This window comes from Stegostoma tigrinum, chromosome 7 (genome assembly GCF_030684315.1).
Source record: "Stegostoma tigrinum isolate sSteTig4 chromosome 7, sSteTig4.hap1, whole genome shotgun sequence".
Classification (NCBI taxonomy): domain Eukaryota; kingdom Metazoa; phylum Chordata; class Chondrichthyes; order Orectolobiformes; family Stegostomatidae; genus Stegostoma; species Stegostoma tigrinum.
This window is the reverse complement of record NC_081360.1, coordinates 9,765,325-9,785,846: the sequence shown is the minus strand read 5'-3', so window position 1 is coordinate 9,785,846 and position 20,522 is coordinate 9,765,325. Positions and strand designations below refer to the sequence as shown.

Below are 20,522 nucleotides of genomic sequence, written 5' to 3'. Positions count from 1 at the left end.
CTGTCGGTGGCACACTTGGAATGCAGCAGAAGTCTAATGGAGACGACACGCATTCTCCAAACTTGCAAAATTCCTCAGAAACGCCAACTCCTATACTGCTCACGGGCTGGGACACTTTTTTTTGAAAGAAAAAACCCAGTTGTGAATATTTACTGCTCTCAGTTTTTTCCTAAAACATCTGTTGTCACTTCTGATGGTTCGCATTGCCCTTAGCAAGCTTTGCATGTAAATATCGAAGTGACCGCAGGGGTCCTTTTTTTTAATGGTAACGGATAGTCGTTTAAAAAAAGACAGTCACTGATTTTGGTGAGGTAATGTCGCTCAGTTGTGTGTGATAACACTTCTGGGGAAGAGAGGAAAATACAAAACGTCTACTGTCACGAATTATCTTTACAAGCGTAGTTTTGGGTTTTTTAAAATTTCTTTTGGTTTCTAATTCGGTTCATCCTGCGATTTTCTCACTTTAGGGAGCAAACAATGAAATATTGAGCGTGCGTGTGTTGTAAAATCGTCTGCAGTTAAAAACATTCAGAAGATGGCAAGTCCACGATTGGGAGTGTTTATTGCACTGCGCCTTCTGGCACGTTGCGTCTGTTTACAAACGATCGCTTGCTTCCAAGCCTTGTGAGAAATTTGCCACAAGAAAAAGTGCGCGTCTGAAAAGTGTGCGAGCTGTCTCGCCAGACACTTTTGTTTTGTCACTTGGGTCAACCCTGAATCTTTCGGGTTCCACGCTGAAGTTCTTCTCCGGGGAAATGTTTAAAACGACAGTATATTAAATGCTGGGCTTTTGTTACGCGTTGAGAGACCGCATGCAGATCTAAAAGGCTACACTCTGGGTATGCACACATAGTAATGAACATAGCCATTGTATGCAGCAAGTCCGGGGAATGCATGGGAATGCGCCGTGTGGAATCAAATGCATAACATTCAGAATGGTAAATCAAATGGACGCTGGGGTTACCTGAATGATTTGTGCCTGGGATGTGAAAATACACGATTGTAAACTGCTCGGTTTGTGCAGCTGGCTAGGTTTGTAGGAATGCGAACGAAGATCGACACTTGTTACGCTTTTGGGCTCAGTCAACCCCATAATCCCAGATTAGAGTAGCATCCCAACCCACCACGACTACCCAACCCCCGCCCCCACCTCCACCACGACTTCTCTCCCCAGGGCACAGGTCCCCATATCTCCACAATGTACCAGGCAATTATCCCGAGAAGTGATCATCGCAAAACTATACCATGGTTAAAAAAACGGTCAGCACCTATACAATTCCGAGTCGGAAAGTAGCAGCGATGGCATGGTCACAAAGTTGTAACTACAAATCCCTGAATGCCCTGCCTGGAGAGGGTGGGGTGTTTTGGAGGGGCGGGAGGCGGGGAGGTGGTGGGGCGTGGCCGACTTTCCCTGACGGACGTGCGGAGGAGCCAATGGTTAGAGAGGTGGCAGGTGCCGGATTGGTGAAGTGGCCAATGAAGCTGATAGGGGGGCGGGGAGGGGCACCGGAGTGGAATTTGTTCATGGTTCTGTTGGGCGAGAGCGACCAATCCAGCAGTGCTGCACTGGGCACAGACAGAGAGAAAATGAGCAGCAAGCCTGGCACATAGACCGGTCAGAAGCACTGAACCCCCAGCGCGGAAACAGCGCTCTGAATTTAAAACATAACACCGAGACAACAGGAGGGAGCAACTTACAAACAAACCCAAAAAACCCCCCAGCAGCAACAGCAAAAAAAGTTAACCCTCACTTTCTGCGGATACAGTGGTAGTCATGTAATTTTTTTTGCTTTGAATGCACAGACTGTCTGACACAGCCGCTCCCGTACCAACACAGAGAGAGGGGCCAGAGAAAAAAATAACTGGGAGAAAATGAAGTTGGCCGCTCTTCTGTTTGTGAGTGTTTTCTGTGCAACGTTGAAGGTGCAGGAAGTAATTTCACAGTCAGGTAGGAGACACATTGTCCTTTCTTGCTTTTGTGTATATGTGCGTGTGTAAAGGGTTGGTAGTTGGTGGTTGTAGTGGGGGGGGGGGTGCGGTTTAGTGTCGGTTAGCGCCTTCCTCCTCTGCGTTGTCTGTCTGGCACGATTATTGACATGGCAAAGTTGGGTGTGAGGGAAAAGTTTCGTTGCGATTGCCCTAGCTCCTGTCTGAAATGGTTGTCTGTGCAGAGGCATTGTTTTTATTCTGGTGCCACACAAAATCACGCCCCGCGGTTACTAAGAGGCGTACAAGTGTAGCAACAATGTGAATTTACCTTCAGTGTTCCTCACGGGTTTTGCAACTTTTGAGTCATGTAACAGTATCTAATGTGGAGGCAACTGACAGTTCGTGTTATGTGGGGAGCGGGGCGCCTCATGTAGCCTTGAGAGTGTGGTATGAACGCCGGCTGTAATCCGCCGGGGAACTTTGCGGTATCTTGTGTCTAAGATTGTGGGGAGATACGAACCCGGGTTAACTCCAAACCAAAATGCCACGGAGCGTCGACTAAATTGCTTTGAGATTAAACAAATTAAAAGACAAAAAAAGAGACAGCCTGTCATTGCGTTGTTAGATACGCTTGAAGTTAGATGGGAGCGCAGTACTTTTAACGATGCGATGGGGGGGCCAAGTGAGTTGTCAGGGTGTTTTGAAGTCGGGTCCGGCTACATTTGGATGACCTGACCGGGGGAGATCTGTTACGATGAACGGGTGGCTGGACGGGCACCAAGCCGCCTTCGTGCCTTTTGGAGCTCGTTGAAACAGCGGCTTCGGTTGCATCGTGTTCACATTAAACGAGAGAAAAAAACAAGGGAGAACCTGAGAGTCGCTGTGCGCTTTTTCGACCCGCACGTAAGATCGGGCAGTCGTTACAAGCGGAGAGTTTTTGTGTATTGTTCATCCAGCCTCAGTGAATGAGATGGGAGTGGGCGCGCACATTACAACCAGAGGAGTTGGGGAGTACATCAGAGATCCCCAAGCCTGTTTTGTCCTCAGCCGGGAAAAGCTGCAAAGTTAGCCCCCATCTCTTTCAGCCTTTCTGTCTCAGCTGTTGTGCCTGATCCCAGTCAGGATGAAGAAAAGCCAACGCAATACAGTCCAGAGATGACAGTCTCTCTCTTTCTCAGACACACACACAGTACAAGACACAGTGCTGAACATCTCGTCTCCAGAAGAACACGCTGCCCACGGCTTACCCTTCCCCTCGCCTTGACCATTCTCGCCCAAACTGTGGCTGTCTTCCCTCTACTTCCTCCGCCCTCGCCCACGCCACCACCACCCCCCCCCCCCCCCACCCTCACCCCGGCACTGCCCAGTGCTTGACGTGAAAAATGATCTTCCCTTAGACTGGGTGAGGTGGTTTGGGTGGGTGAGGGGGCTGAGTGGAAGGGGACCTGTGTCAGACCTATCGTGCACAACAGAAGCTTCGTCGGTTTGCTTTACAAACAGCTTGAGCCGCCCCACCAGGCAGACAGCCATGGGCAAGTTACGGGTTTTGACGAGGGTGATTTGTTTGTTTATTTGAGTAAGCGTTCACTTGTCAACACCGGTCAATGTAGAACAAGTGCTGGGAGAGTGTCATCAGCCTCCTCCACCACCCCCGCCCCCATGCAGTCCCAAGTGATTGTCCACGCTTTGAGATCTTGATGGATGTTTCCAGGCGCTGAGAAAGCGGCTTTGCTCAGAGAGCATCAACTGGCGCATCTGACAGTCGCGGATGATAAAGGGGCACCGTCACTGAAACATTGGAAGCGCCTTCCAGGAGAGGAGCGATTCGTGATTTGATGGGTAGATCAGCGGGGACGAGAGGTAGATAAGAGGTTCCCCTGGCAGGTTTCAGGTGGGACTGTTGGCGGCTGGTAAACACCAGGGTCCCATGCTGGTTTCAACTCAGATGGGCCGTGGGATTTCTGCTCGCCAACTTCTCAAGAGTAACACACCCCCCCTCAACCCCTGCCCACCCAACCCTCCATCTCCCCCACAGGGACAGTCTGGACGGCAAGTCCTGCAGGAATAGTTTAGGACGCGGCCTTTTCTGGGGAATGGCTTGCTCCTTGAGACCGCACGCTCGGGATAGAGCCGCGGGGGTGTTGAGACGAGATGGGTTACGCCTTGCCAGGCTTGATGCGGGAGCAAGAAGGTCCCCTTTTAAAATGCAGATCGGGATTGAGCTGGGGCATCGGCTGGTAACGGGGCTTTCCCGTTGGGCCACCACGGCCTGGCGTGGCTTTTGCTCACGGAATCTGTGGTGGGATTGGACGGGGGGGGGGGGGGGTGAAACCCATCCCTGAATGGGGCAAACAGGAAGCTGAACTGGGCACTGGCCACAGTGAACAGTCTGTTCAATGAGTCAGTGCAGCCCAGCCTTTCGAACTGTCTGGCACAGGCTGTTTTTACTGCTTTCACTGTGCTGCACTGACATAACTTCATCTCCCCATCCTCTTGCCTGCACCTTTCATCTACTCTGCCCACCCCCACCTTTTGATGTGGCCACCAGTCTCCAGATAAACCACCTTCCTCTCCCCTCACCACTTCCCACCACCCCCCACCCCCGCCCCAGCTACTCCCGCGGGAGAGGTGATATTGAGGAACCTGTGTGTCCAATTCTTCCTGGCCAGCACTGCTGCCTCACAGCGCCAAAGACCCGGGTTCGATTCCACCCCCAGGCGACTGCCTGTGTGGAGTTTGCACACTCTCCCCGTGTCTGCATGGGTTTCCTCCGGGGGCTCCCAACGTCCCACAGATGTGCAGGTTAGGTGGGTTGGCCATGCTAAATTGCCCATTGTGTTCAGGGATGTGCAGGCTAGGTGGGATAAACTATGGTTGTAGGGGTAGGGTTGGGTCTGGGTGGGATCCTGTTTGGAGGGTCTGCGTGGAGTTGATGGACCGAATAGCCTGCGTCCACAATGGAGGGATTCCTGAATGTATATCCGCTAGGCCTGGCCGCAGAGTACGGCTAGATCGAACTAGGCAAGTCAGAGAATCTTCCTAATTCACACACACACCTCCACCGCCAGCAACCTGAACACAGAAGCGCAGTTGCCACTCTGCTCCTATCTTTGTAATTCACCCAAGCCCTCCACCCCATCGCTCAGCCCACCATCCTAACTCTGGACTGGGCTCTCCTCCTGCCCGTGTCCCTGTCTGGGTTATACAGCTTGCACTATTCGTCCAGGACTGCACTTCTGCATGTTTTACTCCCGAGCCGGATTTCTTGGTGACTTTGTCTGGCCTCACAGCAAGAGGCTTTACTCTCCCTGTAACATCTGTGACATCATTATCGTCTGATCTTCCCTGCATCGTCTCTAGTGCTTCCAGGCTCTCTAACGCTTCCCTGTTGCCTCCTCTTGCAATGCTGGAGACTGACAAGTTGATTAAAAAGCAGTTTTTTTAGGCTTTAACATGGTTTTATATATTTGTTATTGCAAAATCGAGAGGCAGCGGTAAAGTGCCTGCCACGGAGACACGGTGCAGTCTTACAGAGCAGGCAAAGCGTGCGTAGATATTCCTAGCTCTCATTCGCTCACCCAGATATTCAAAGTGCAAATCGCTGTCAAAGAGATGGTGCACAGCACTGACAGAGTTGGGAACTGCACTCAATAGAGATGGCGTCCCTGCCCAAGAGGCGTGTGTCACTTTAAAGTAGGTTTCTCCACGATATACATATATCAGGGGAATTCAAATCAATTTGAACTGAAGATTATGCATTCACTCGCATGCTAAAAAAAATCCTCCTGACAAACATTTGAAATATGGAATTTAAACCGTGTAAAAAGAGAGGAAATGCTTTGACATTTTGTTCCAACTGATTGTCTTTGTTCAATAAATTACAGATAAAGACAGGGAGGGAATCCCAATCGCGTAGTGAAGGAACTGACTTCTCTCCCTCTCTCTCAACGTTTCCACAATTCAGAAAGGTCAATGGATGTGATATCATTGCAGACCTCGAGCCTTTCAAGGCCGCTGAAAGTTTTAATTGCTTCGCTTCTTTTTTTTAAAAAACGAGCTGCCACGGACTGGATGTGAAATTGATAAATCTTTGAATAGCGATTCATATCAGCTCCGTCCGGCTCGTCTCGCGAAACCTGACAGCGAGAGGAAGAAAGAGAGAGTGGCTTGCAAAATGTTGAACTCACTGAGATTATGACAGTCAGTAAAAGTTCAGTAATCTGGACTGGAGAATCGGAATCAGAGCCCGTTACAAAGAGCGGAGTTTAGCAGCGCGAGGACTGTGTGTGGACGTTGTTCAGCTCCCAGGAGCTCACTCTCTACATCACCTGTTTATCCCAGACAGCTTTGATCAACATTTGACTGTAATTGTTCGTACATAAGGTGTCTGTGAATGAAGAGGGCAAACTCAGTAGGTCTCAAAGATCTCTGAGACAGTAGGATTTCTGAAGAAGGGTCTAGGCTCGAAATGCCAGTCTTCCTGCTCCCTCTGATGCTGCTTGGCCTGCTGTGTTCATTCAGCCCTAAACCTGGTAGTCTCAAAGACCTGCTGAGCTTTCCCTTATGTTAAGATAATAGACTCAAAATTGAAATTTACAGCAGGCTGAATGGCCTGGAGAGAGCGGATGTTTGGAAGATGTTTCCATTGGTAGGAGAGACTAGAACCCGAGGGCACAGCCTTAGAGCAAAGGGAAGGCCTTTTAAAACGGAGATGAGGTAAAACTTTTTCAGCCAGAGAGTGGTGTATCTATGGAATTCATTGCCACGGAAGGCTGTGGAGGCCACGTCGAGTACATTTAAGACGGAGATAGGCAGGTTCTTGATTGTCAAGGGAATCAAAGATTACGGGGAGAAAGCGGGAGAATGAGGTTGAGAAACTTATCACCCATGACTGAATGGTGGAACAGGCTCGATGGGTTGAATGGCCTAATTTCTACTTCTATGTTTTAGAACATAGAACAGTACAGCACAGAACAGGCCCTTCAGCCCACGATGTTGTGCCGACCATTGATCCTCATGTATGCACCCTCAAATTTCTGTGACCATATGCATGTCCAGCAGTCTCTTAAATGTCCCCAATGACCTTGCTTCCACAACTGCTGCTGGCAACGCATTCCATGCTCTCAACTCTCTGTGTAAAGAACCCGCCTCTGACATCCTTTCTATACTTTCCTCCAACCAGCTTAAAACTATGACCCCTCGTGTTAGCCTTTTCTGCCCTGGGAAATAGTCTCTGGCTATCAACTCCTTCTATGCCTCTCATTATCTTGTATACCTCAATTAAGTCCCCTCTCCTCCTCCTTTTCTCCAATGAAAAGAGTCCGAGCTCAGTCAACCTCTCTTCATAAAATAAGCCCTCCAGTCCAGGCAGCATCCTGGTAAACCTCCTCTGAACCCTCTCCAAAGCATCCACATCTTTCCTATAATAGGGCGACCAGAACTGGACGCAGTATTCCAAGTGCGGTCTAACCAAAGTTTTATAGAGCTGCAACAAGATCTCACGACTCTTAAACTCATCCCCCTGTTAATGAAAGCCAAAACACCATATGCCTTCTTAACAACCCTGTCCACTTGGGTTTTATGGCCTCACTCAATTTTTCTTTCACCTCCTGAAGGAGTGTGCATTCGTATCAAATGGGTCAAAGGTGATTTATAGCGGAACTACGCTGTGAGCGAATGGCTTTCTAAATAGGTCATTTCACTGGGAATTAAAATCTAAGCTATTGGCTATGGAATGACGCATCGGGGGCTATCGGCCCATTGTGGGCTACGCTGTCTCTCGGAAAGAGCTGTGGCCCACTGTTCCTTTCTAAAGACAGACCCATCCCCTCCCACCGCCCACCTAAACCTCCAGTCACTGGCTTGTCGTCCCGCCACAGAGCAGACGTTCAAGAATTCATTACAAAACTCCCCACCGCTCCTTCCTCGCAGTTAGTTCCCTAATGAGTCACTTCGTGACTGACCCTCAGCATTTCATTCATTGTGAGTAACTCGGCTAACTTACTCCCTTAACGCTCCTTCTCTCCCCCTCTCCCGACCGGAGTGTGTGTTTATTTTCAAATGCCCGGAAATTATTGGGTAACCCAAAGCGGGTGAAGTCGAATTGTTTGTGAACTGGGTGAGCTGTCAGGAATGGGCAGTTGTAATGGGTGAGGCAGGGTGCTCGCTTATCCTGTGTTTCTCACAGTAATAACTCTTCCCCCTACCCCCAACCCGCCAGAGTTGCAAACGAACGCAAGTCATTTTACCCAGGAGGGAAGTCAACTAACCCTGGCTAACCACACACCCCTATCCCGGCTGCCTGCCTTCTATACGGCGGGTTGAGGGTCTGATGGTGGAATTCCGCATTCCTGAAATCGAACTGCTCCCAGGGATTTCAAACAGAACTTCAAACGGGACTTACTCCGCGAATCTGCCGGGTTTTGTTTTAAAAGCTAATTAGGAATCAACGCGAATTCTAACAAATGCTCCTTCATTGCGCTCTCCAACGCCCCGTGAGCTTCACGGAGACAGCCGAACTCATCACAGTAAAGGTTGCAAACTCTCAGGACGATGTGCTTGTGATGGAAGCTTAGGTATTGGGTTTGAGTGTGTGGATGGGAGAGATCATGGGGGAGGGGGGGATCTCTGGGACCATTTTCTTCACAACATGCTGTCGGTAATGGGGAGAGACGGTTTTGAACTCTCGCCCACCTCCTGGGGCAGCCGGGACCGATCCTGTTAACCTGGAGCAGGGCTTTCCAGTCGCCCGAGGCACCCAAATGTCCCGCGAGACTCCACACAAAAATCGGCAAAACTTTTTTTTCTCTCTGCCCGTGCATTGTCGGGAGAGGAAGAAGCCTTTTTTTATATATTATTCGCTTCCCACAGGGTCAGAAAAGATTTGTGTATCTGTGACGAGCAACACTGACCCGAGAAGGAAGGCAGGTTCCTAGTTTTTGCCAGTCTGAGTGTTAGCTAACCGGTAAACTGCAGCTCACACAGCAGGCAATATTGCAGAGTTGCCTTTCAATGGGAATGTAGTGGGCAGGGGGAGGGGGTCTTGCAGGTGACGAAGAAAAATTAAACCCCTTCAGGACAACCGAAACGACTTTAAATCTCCCATTTTGCAGCACCTCCGTAAACATCAAGATTAAACTTTAATTCAAAATAATGGACCGGACCTATCATCGAGACACATTCTAAAATCGGCATTCTATTGAGCCTGGCCGTGACTTGTACTGATAACAACACTCGTACGGAGAATGATCTCAGTTGCTGTTGCAAAAGTGTACGCAGCTGATTATTATTGTGCCGTTTTATCGACCAAAGTAAATTTTGTTTATGGCATCAGTGTTAGCAAACAGTTAACTCAAGTTAACCAAGGACTGAAGCGAGAGAATTCTCACCCGCGCGTGTTTGCCAGTTGCTTTAATATGTTCACTTCTGGATATGATTCGATGCGAGAGTACCGGGCGTTGGATTTGAGCTAACTGATCTTTTAAGTTTGGATGAATTAAGGTGGTAATATTTAGGAATTTTCCCGAGCCGGTGAGGGATGCCGAAACGGGAATCCTGCATTTTCGATTTTGAGGTACAAATCAAGACTCCCCATGTTACACATACAACCACAAAAGAAGTGTTTATAACCGAGGAAGATTATTCATGCTCCTGGAGCACAACATTTTGCTGACAGCAAGAACAGAAACACATCTTTGTTCACGGGGCGAGGGTTGGGGGGGAGGCGGGTGGAGATCTGAACAGCAGTTTAGAATTGAGTGTGTATTCACACAGCCCCTTGTCAGCTTGTCGCGATTTTGAGTGAGAATGAGATTTGCAATGTAGCAGTGTCTTGTCCGTGAGCAGAACGGGCTGGGACCTCTAATCACACAACCTGTACTGTAACCATCTGGCAGCTCTGCTGTCTTTCTGAAATAAACGCCCTTTTCTTTTAAAAACATGGTACAATAACCATTGATTTAAAATCGCCGCTACTTTCTGCATACGTAGACCATTAAAGTGAACGAAATTGTTTCTCTCAAACCTTGTGGAGTCTGTTTCTGCTGCGTGTTATTGTTGGTGAGTGAACCCCATTGAAGGTTGTGGTGTGAAGTGGTTGGTACATTGGGCAGTCCCAGAAAGCCCTTGTTAAACTGTGCTTCTGTCGGTGTGAATGCAGTCAAAACAACACGACCGCTGTTTATGAAATGAAAAATTGTCAGCTCTTTTTGTAAAAACATCTATCGTCAACGGCGCGGGTTGCAAAAGTAAGCGCCGCCGTTGAGAAAAGAAATCAGACGTTTTCGTTTTAGTGCCGATTGAGTAAAGCCCTTGTGGAGTTGCCCAACTTCGCAGGAACACTATTAGGCATTAAATGTTCCAAAAACAAACAATTGCATTCCGAGGATTTAAGAAGGAAAGAAAATACGACAGCCTTCCTCTGACCCCAACCGTGTTAAAGCAGAGGCAGGCACAATCTTGTAACCTGTGACATTGTAACAGAAGACAAAGCATTTGGCCAGAGTGTAAATGCCAGAATTTCAACGAGGACTGTCGAGGCTGTGTGGCTAAATATGTTCAAGGCTGAGATTTTTAGTGGGAATCAGGGTATAAGGGAGAAAGGTAGGAAAATGGAACTGGCCAGTCTCAGACCAGCCATTATCTTATTAAATGGTGGAGCAGATTTGATGGGCTGAATGGCCTGTTTCCGCCCTATTTCTTGGAGCCTCTGGTTATGTAGTTTGACCACAACAGCACTAGGACACCTAGCATGTTACAATTTTAACTGTGTGGGAAAGATGGGATTTTCTCCTTAAGTTCTATTAGATAAACACTGAAAGCTGTAGATGGGAGCGGGTTTGTCCCTCTTTGGCTGTAAAGGATACTACAAATTATTAAATAAAATGTTAGAACTGAATGGACTGAGCAATTATACACTCAGGCTTTGCTAGAGATCACCATTTCTTTATTGAAAGCTAACATTGTTTTCATTACTATGGAGCTCTCTAAACCACAATATACAATTTTCATCAGGTACATTTTTGTTTTAAAGCAATCCAGGACAGGCCACTGTCAAGTCTGTGACATTTAGCAACCTGTGTTTAATGCATTGTGTATCAATTAAGGAGTTCACTGGAGGAAATAGTCTGGTACTATTCACTAGCACCAGCCATTGTGAATGTGCGTAGCTGTGCCTAATTTAGTGCTCAGCATTTATTTTTACTTCCACCTGCAGAAAAATCCCCAATGGCAAGGTGAGCTGCCAACAGATGGAGCAAACAAATGGCAATATGCTTCAGCAGACGTGGCCCTTTTTGGAGAAGGGATGCCCTTCAGTACTGTGGGCAGCACCAGTGTTGGTTGTCAGATAGCAACCCAAAGTGAGGCAGCAAACAGATCCTCTGAGAGTGTGCTGCTGTAAGGGGGTAGCTCAAAGAAAACATTCAGAGCAAACACCGGCTCATATTGTACAATAAGCAGAAATGGGGATGTTATTTGGCCGTAAATAATATATATTCAGTTCTCTCCATGTTTTCACTTTCCATATTTCTGTAACCTCCAACAGACCCCTGAAATTCTCCTTGAATTCTGGCAACCATTTTAATCACTCAATGGTTGATAGTCCTGCTTTCAATTGCTGAGACCCCTAACATTCCCTCAATCCTCTTCATCTACTTTTTAATGCACCTTTAAACTAGCGTCTGACCTATCCTAATATCTCCTTTTGTGGCCCTGTGTCAAACATTTGGAAACTGTTTTTTGCAACCTTTAGTCAAATTAATGTGTGATATAAATGGAAGTTGGAAATTTTGTTCCAACCTTGGAATATTTCTGGCAGTTTGGAGGCAAGTAATAAAACAGTTAACAATGTGTGCTTCCTAGTTTATCACCCCAAGTCAGAGAAATGAGCTCCCCTGATGCACAAACTGACTGAAGGCATGACCACTAAAGCTGGAGTGTGGCCTTGAGGAGGTGGGAGAGATGTGGAGAGCTCCGTCAGAGGGGGATCTGAAAACAAGATAGAGGCTATTAGTGTGGCTTAGCTGAGAGCCCATGGAGGCCAGAGAGCACTGGGGTGATGAGTAAATGGGACTCAGTGCAATTAAGGGCATAGTCATTTCATTTTTACATTGGGTAGAATGGGGGAGGATAACTAGAAGGGCATAGCAATCTGTAAGTCAGGAAATAGCAATAGCTGATGAGCTGAGTCCAGAATTGAATCAGGGAGATGGAGATAGGCAGTCTTGATGACAGTGCCAATACATGATTAGACACTCATCTCAGGGTTAAATTGGACATTGAGGCTGTGACAGTCTTTTCCAGCTATAGAAAGTTGTCATGGAGTCAATGGCCAGAGAAAGGAGTTTGTGAACACAATAGATCTGGGTTGTCCAAATATTGAATGGGAGGAAATTTCTGCTTATCCAGTACAGGATGTTGTACAAACAGTCCAGTGGTTTAGAGACAGTGGAGGAGCCAAGACAAGTTGTGCTGAAGTAGAGTTGGGTATTAAGTGCACACTTGTGTAAACTGACACAATTCTTTAACATGTGTCACTGAGGAACTCTGAAGAAAAGCAAATAGGAGTACACAAGGGATGTAATCTTGAGGAAGGAATGTTGAAGGAGGAGTGCAGAGAGAAATTATTGCAAGTGATTCTCTTGCTAAGATTTGATGAATTCAGAGTCTGGATGCGTGGTTCTACAGGGAACAGTCCAGAACAGGAAAAGCAATAAAATCTAACTTCTCCCCACACAGCACGTATGACTCAATAAAACTGCGGTATTCTTAATATTTACAATATACCTGCCATGTCAAGCATATAACCCAAGGGTATCTGATTTCTACTTGAAAATCACAGAACGTGCAACAGAATTAAACTTTTCTCTATGCGCCATGTTTGGCTTTGCAGTGACTCAATTCAGTTTAAATTCACTTGATGTTTTCATTTTCTGTTCTATTTTTCCGTATGCAGATGGTCCAATCGTATCTACAGATATGTCTTTGTTCTGGAACATGATTGCTATGATTCAGTCACATTGTAATTATTTTTATGTTATGTGTGCAAATTTAAGGAATTATTGCTGAGACCCATCAGAGGGGCAGCTGTATTGTGCAATGTATCTGAGCTCTCAGGTGGCATTTGCTTTTTGCAAAGGTCTTGCATCTGTAAGTTATGGCCTAGGGTGTGACAGATATGATCTAAATGCAATTCTGTAATGCATGCGTAGATTTCAGACAGTCATATGGCATGTACACAGACTCTTCAGCCCAACTGACCCATGGTGATCAAGTTTCCCAAACTAAACCAGTCACATTTGCCTGTATTTGGCCCATATCCTCTTAAACCTTTCCTATTCATGTGCCTGTTGCAATGTCGTTTAAATGTTGGAATTGTACCTGCATCTACCACTTCCTCTGGCAGTTTATTCCATACATGAAGCACTCTCTGTGTGACAATGTTGCCTGTCAGGTTCCCTTTAAATCTTTCTCTTCTCACTTTAAAATTATCCCCTCTGGTTTTGGGCTCCCCAACCCTAGGGTTGCTGCTCAAGCTATCTATGGCCATCATGATTTTATGAACCTCTATAATATCACCTCCACCTCCACCACCATCCAACACCAACCCCCACCCCACCCTGTTCCCAGTCCTGTTTGCTGTCTACCACAGATCTCCTCAGCCAGTGACTGTGCAATCAGTTTTGTCTGGCATGGTACCCACTTAGATTCAAGTCTTCAGGAAATCAGGGTGAAAACTGGCCCAAAAGAAATCACACAGTTCAGCCACTGGCCATTTCATTAAAAAAAAAATAGAGTATCCAGCTTTCTGGGTGTTACTGAATCTGTCAGAAAAGTCTCAACTGTTCTGCAGCAACAATGGTCAAGGCAATGGCTGGAATCATTTTGAATTGGCAGAGTATTCTTCTTACTAGTGGGTGAAAAATGATGAGGAGAGGGGAGGTTATGAAGCTGATAAACATTTCCATTTATTATCTAGATTTGGCTCCATAATAGAAGTGCCCAGAGCAGACAAGTATCACATTTGTGATTGCTGCTGATGAGCCATCTGTTCTGAGAGGAGATTCTAACATTATTTAATGTCGGTAATTGAAAACAAAAGTTTGCCCAGTTTTCTCCCATCCTCTCCTCAAAGCACTAACTCCCATTGGACTCCAATGTCGATGAATGCCAAGTGCATTCTATCAAGTGGTCATTATTTCCTTTTGAATGTTAGTGACAGAGGGTATCACCAGTAAACCTTTTGGGTTTTTCCTGATGCAATATCCTCAGGTTACTCTAGCACCAAGCAATGGTCCCAGAAAAAATGGCTAGTTAATTTGCATTTCTTCATTGTCTTCTTCCTAGTTTATTCATTATGGAAAATTGCAGAGAGGACCACGTCAATTTTCAGCAGGGGCGTAGTATTATTTTGTCTTCCCTACAGTGTAGAAGTAGGCCTTCGGCCTATTGAGTCTCCACTGCCCCTCTGAGAAGGATCCCACCCAGACCTACACCCTACACTATGCATTTCCCACCCCAGACACCATGGGCAGTTTAGCCTAGCCAATCACCCTAACCTGCACATCTTTGGACTGTGGGAGGAAATCAGAGTACGTGGAGGAAATACACACAGACATAGGGAGAATGTGCAAGCTCCACACAGATAGTCATCCAAGGGCAGAATCAATCCCAGGTCCCTGGTGTTGTGAGGCAACAGTGCTAACCACTGAGCCACCATGCCACCCTTCCTGTTCACCTATACCACTATAACACTGGGTTAAAGAACAATACTTCAAGATGTGGGGCATTATTCTTGATGTTTTGTTGTAAAACATTATTGTTTATGTCAGAATCTAGAAATGAAGTTTAATGTAAGGGACAGTTCCTGACAGACAAAACATGGTGATAATTTACTTTGACATCTTGGCATCTCCAAAGGTACTTTCACAACTGGTTTTTGAAAAGCATTAAGCCGAGATGGTTGCATTGGTATGACGGGAACTTGGATGGATTGAGTTTCCGACCTTCCAGACTCAATAGTGGACATTGTTTGTTACAGAGATCAGGGCTGCATTCATTTCAGCAACTCTGAATTCATTGAAAGAAATGCTGCAGAGGAACGCTGAGCTGCTGCATACTGTGGTGAATGAAGTAACCTTTTTTTAATCCCACATGGGTTCAAATTGTAAGTCAGAGTTCATCCATGCACCAGAACAGGCTTTGCAGCAATTTTCAAATTCAAATATAATGTACTGGATAATAGGAAAGGGAAAATACAGATCAGCAATTCAGATGAATGTGTCAGCCAAATGCATGAGATGAACTCATGGCAAATTCGTACCTCAGATTGTCATTTAAATTGGAAAATTGTTGTCCCTCACATACCTACTTACGGTGTGGAGGTGGTTTCCTACTATCTGTGCCATAGAAACTACATTGTGTAGTTGGTTCGTCAATCTCCAGCAGGGATACATTTTTTCTGGGTGGAGAACATTCACCACTTTCATCTCTCAAGTTCCACACCACTCCAATACACATCCAGTGGACAAACCCTTGTACAGTGTCACTTTTCTATTAATTGAGCAGAAAAATCTCCATTCCTCTCCTTGCTTTTAGGACACCGTGGAACTTACATCCAATTTAAGTTCACAGCTCACCATTTGCTTCAAGCCAAATCATTTTGCAACCAGTTTCATGAAGAAGCCTGAATACATTAGTTAACAGCTCTGATGTTAATTCAGTTAGTTTTGGCCATTCTGAAGTTCAAGAAGGGAATTAGGGTTGAGTCTGTGGTCTCATTTCCCCAGCTGGTACTTGGTTGAAAAGTGATGGGCAGGTTTTTGATGTAAATTCGCAGGTCAGTTTAGCTTTGACATACGTTGGCATGAGCAGGCTAGCACGTATATATGTATACTTTGGTGCACCTGTTATAGTCCTGTGCAAAAAGGTTTCCTAGAACTAATGAAGGGGCAAGCCATATTATCTCTCAGAACGAGTAATGAGACAGATTTCCTAACAGTCCATAACAGTCTAACAATTGAATATGAACATTTACTTAATAGTGACCCTACTACAACCAGTTCCAAGCAACATTTTGAAATGGAGGAATCCAAAATAGTTAATATGATGCTGCTTGGCCTGCTGTGTTCATCCAGCTCTACACCTTGTTATCTCAGATAACATGATTCTTGATTAAGATGAGGCGACCTTCAATGCAACGAGATGGAGCTCATCCACTGTAAACTGGACAAATCTGTTAATAATAGATGAGTGGAAGGTCTAAATTTATTGTGATCAAAAGCAGATTTAAATGCTTGAGGGACAAGAGTTGTTCTTATCAAAAAAGTCACAGCCATGGATGTTCCAAGTAGCCATAATATCATTACAAGGAAAAGCATCAAAAAATTGTGAAACATGCCACAGATCCTCGTGAATAGAAAATATGCCAGATAAAACACCACAGGGAGTTAAAACAGCTAATGAAAGCTACATAAAGGGACAAAAAGAGATTTGAGAGAACTATCAAAAGAAATATTTTGCACTTAGAGAAGGGAAGTAAGAGCAGTCGGGAGCAATGTCAGCTACTTGATAACTGGTAATGGTCAATGAGAATAAGGAAGCCGCGGAAATGTTGAATAATTATTTTGCATCAGTGTTTACAGTCAGGGAAGGGGTCAGAATGCCAGAAGAAAACTAATGTGAAATTTGGTGCAGATGCAGAGCCAATTAATGCAAGTGTAACAAAGTAACAAAGACAATAACTATATGAAAGGGAATCAGATCCCTACAGCTAGACAGTTTCAGCCCAGTGTTTCCAAAGAAATAGACAAGCATACTTTAGATGTCTAAACTATAATCGCCTGACATAGGTTGATCTCTAACTAAGGTCTTCCCTATCATTGAGGTTCTCCCGATCTACTGTGTCCAGACACTACACAGAAGTTTTCAAATTCGAAACGGTCGGGACAGAGAAGCGAGGGAGAACTGTTTCTGCTTATGAATGGATCAAGATCCACAGGGTTCAGTTTGAAATGTGTTTTTTGAAATAGAAGGAAATGTGAGGTGAGAGAAACATTTTCACACAGTGAGCTGTCCAGATTTGGAATGTACTGCCTGAAAATGTGATAAAGACAGGCCTGATTGAGGCATTCAAGAGGGTAGTAGGTGGTTTATTTACATTGAAACAATGTGTGGGGTTAAAGAATCCTTACAGTGTGGAAGCAGGCCATTCAGCACATCAAGTCCGCACTGATTCTCCAAAGTGCATCCCAACCCAGACCCAACCCCTGCAATTCACATGGCCAATCCACCCAACCTGCACATCTTTATACTGTGAGAAGAAACCCATGTAGACACAGGGAAAACATGCAAACTCCACACAGAGAATCATCCGAGCTTGGAATTGAACCCAGATCCCTGCTGTGAAGCAACAGTGCTAATCACTGAGCCACCGTGCCACTCCGCAGGAAAAGCCAGGAGTCCAGCACTAAGTCAAAATGCTCAGAGAGCCAGTGGAGACATGTTGAGCTGAATGACCACTTGCTGCACAGTTGCAATTCTGTGACGCACTTATGATTTGCTAAACATTCTCTCACATTGGAAAACAATCTGTGTGCTGCAGTGACACCCACAATGCTGTTAGAGAGAGAATTCCAGGATTTTAACCTAGCGACACTGAAGAAACAGCAACATCCAAGTCAGGATGGCGAGTGCAGGCAGTGGTGTTCCCATGTATTTGCTGCCCTTGTCCATCTATGGTCGTGCTCATGGGTTTGCAAAGTGGGGAACCTTGGTGAATTTCAGTAACTAAGGATACAGTGACTGAATATCTTGAAAACTCTGACCTGCTCAGAGAGAGCCAGTATGTATTTGTAAAGGGAAGTCATACCCGACAGAGCTGAAGATATTTTATCTTGACGAGGAGATTATGGCGCTGGACAGGAATACGAATGTGATTTGTATGGACTTCCAGAAAGCATTTACTAAAGTTCTCCAGAACAGACTGCTGCCTCCAGTTGAAGCTCATGGAATTGAAGGCAGCTTTGGAAATTAACTGACGGGCAGGAGACACAGTGTGGATCTAATGGCCAGGTATTCAAGATGACAGAAGAGTAGAACATAAGCAGAAAAAAGTCATGCCACAGTCACCCAGTGCCCTGGTTATATCCCACTTACAATTCTGAGAGGAATTCTGAACACCACACCTCGGGAAGAATAGTTCCACCTTGGAAGAAATATGGTGTACTTTTGACAGAATGATGGCTAGGCACCAAAGGACAAACAACAAGGAGCGATTACACAAAACTGCACGTTAGAAGTTTAAGTCGGTGGGGGTGGTTGGGGGGTGTTGATTTGATCAAAGATTACAACCAGATGAGGTAGACAGAGAAAAAAAACACCTTCCACTAGTTGAAATTGTCTATGATGAGGAGGCAAAGTTGAAACCAACTGTAGCAGGAGTGAAGTTAAAAAACCCTTAGCCAAAAGCTGGCAGACATTCTGCAAATGGCAGTGGATGCCAGCTCAATTCTTAGCTTTAAATCTGAGGTTGATCCATTTTCTTGTTAACCAAAAGAAAAGTCAAAGGGCCAAATGCAAGTAGATGGAGTGAGTCACAGATCAACTGTGATTTCAATGAATACTGGCAGAAGAGGCTCAAGGGAAGCAATAGCCTTTCTGATCTCATGTTTCAGCAGTAGGGACCTTTTAATCTCCGTAGAGATGCATGAGGTGTGAAAGCCAGTTTATTTAGCTGTTCTGTAATCGAGTGACACTAAATTTATTTGCATGTTGGTAGATTTTCAGCTCCACAGTTCTTCATTTGTCCTGGAAATGGGCAGATGGTTTCATTATAGCTTTGTGACCACTCAGCACAGAGCATTAGCTAGATTTATGAAGCTTTACTCATCTTTCATGGGTACTCAAGAATAGGAATAATTCTTTTGTAATTAAGATAATTTCCTTTACCAGCGCGCTGCTAAATATGGAACAGTGGATTTCTGTGTTGTGTAGTATTTTAATATATCCTCTGTCGAAGCAGCACCATCAATCATAAATGTCAAGCTCTTCAGCCCAACTGAGTTTACTTGGCACCAGTGGCACTGGGTCTCCAAAGGGAGCTAAATATTAATGCAATGTCATGAAATATACGAGATCCTTCTCCACTTTGCTAGCTCCGCGAATGAAGCTGCATAATTAATCATATTAGCTTCTGCTAAGAATATGTAATCAGAACTAAACACCTGGACTTAAGGTTGTCGAGAAACTGAAAGGGCCCCATCTTATAATGCTGCGGGATAGTTTTGGTTCCTTTGGGAGCTGTACTAATTGAAAGGATTTTATTCCTTAAAGCTTTTGTAATTCACTGAAGTTTTTTTTAAAATGGCTTAAACATAGCAGCAAATGACTACAGTTGAGAATCGCAGCAACTCGTTGAAACTAGATCTGAATTGCTTTTGTACAGACCGCATAGAAGTCCCATCTTGGAAGTCATGCTCCCAACAGGGCCGCTTTATATGAAAGCTTCTGAAATTACAACAGAACGCTGGCCTTTCAAGAGTATGGATTTTATAATCTTTGCAGATTTTGCTGTTCTCAGAAAGCATTTGAAATAATTTGAAGGAAGACAGCGTGCCTTTGTTGTGTTGCCTTGTTTTCTTTTGTTTTTAGATGTAGACTTGCAAACAATACCTCTGAGAGAACATCAGCCCACAGCTTGATTTTCACAGGCAACCTTCTATAATTGTGTGATCAATTACATCTAAATCTTGGAAGTGTGATAGTCCCAAAACTGAGGTTAGCAGTTTCAAAGAAGAAAAAAAATTGTACTACTGAATTAACATGAGGTCAGTGAGTTGCCATTACTTCAATGGCAAAAACACAGGTCAACATGTAGATTTAATTTCAGCGTTTAATTGCAAGGGAAAAATTAGTTGTCATGGAAGCCCCTGCATACCGATTTCAAAGATGTACCCCACCAACTTCCATTTCCAAAATGAGCATGTGCTCAGGGTCAGGTATGCCTATGATTTATAGTTTAAGGGAAGCTGTGTGTGTGTGTGTGTGTGTGTGTGTGTGTGTGTGTGTATTTGATATGAAAAAATTAATAACAAAGGCCTTAGGGCAGGTGCAGAAGAGATTTACTGGCATCTTCAGCAGCACTGAGAGACTGCTGGAGCTAGGGTTGATTCCTTGGAGCAGGACATTAGATTAGATTAGATTCCCTACTGTGTGGAAACAGGCCCTTCAGCCCAACAAGTCCACACCGTCCCTTGAAGCATCCCACCCAGACCTATGCCCTAGCACACACATCCCTGAACACGACATGCAATTTAGCATGGCCAATCCACCTAGCCTGCACATCTTTGGACTGTGGGAGGAAACTGGAGCACCCAGAGGAAACCCACGCAGACACGGGGAGAATGTGCAAACTCCACACAGACTGGAATCACCCAAGGCTTCTACCCAAGGCTGGAATCAAACCCAGGTCCCTGACACTGTGAGGCTGCAGTGCTAACCACTGAGCCACCATGCCGCATGTTATAGGAAAATTTCCTTGAGGTGTTTAAAATGATGAAGAGTTCCAATTGATGGTTCCACAGAAACTGTTCCAC

At 45.3% G+C, this 20,522-nt stretch overlaps 1 protein-coding gene across 6 annotated transcripts in view; it reads left to right on the top strand.

The window, feature by feature from the left end:
* Window positions 1-1,564: 1,564 nt before the first annotated feature.
* The window catches only part of LOC125454104 (receptor tyrosine-protein kinase erbB-4-like), an 873,837-nt gene continuing 854,879 nt past the window's right edge, over window positions 1,565-20,522 (top strand). For all 6 annotated transcript variants that reach the window (XM_048534471.2, XM_048534470.2, XM_048534469.2 and 3 more), the window contains exon 1: window positions 1,565-1,948. In XM_048534471.2, coding sequence (XP_048390428.1) covers window positions 1,873-1,948 — 76 coding nt within the window. In that variant the 5' untranslated portion in view covers window positions 1,565-1,872. The remainder of the gene's footprint in view (window positions 1,949-20,522) is intronic.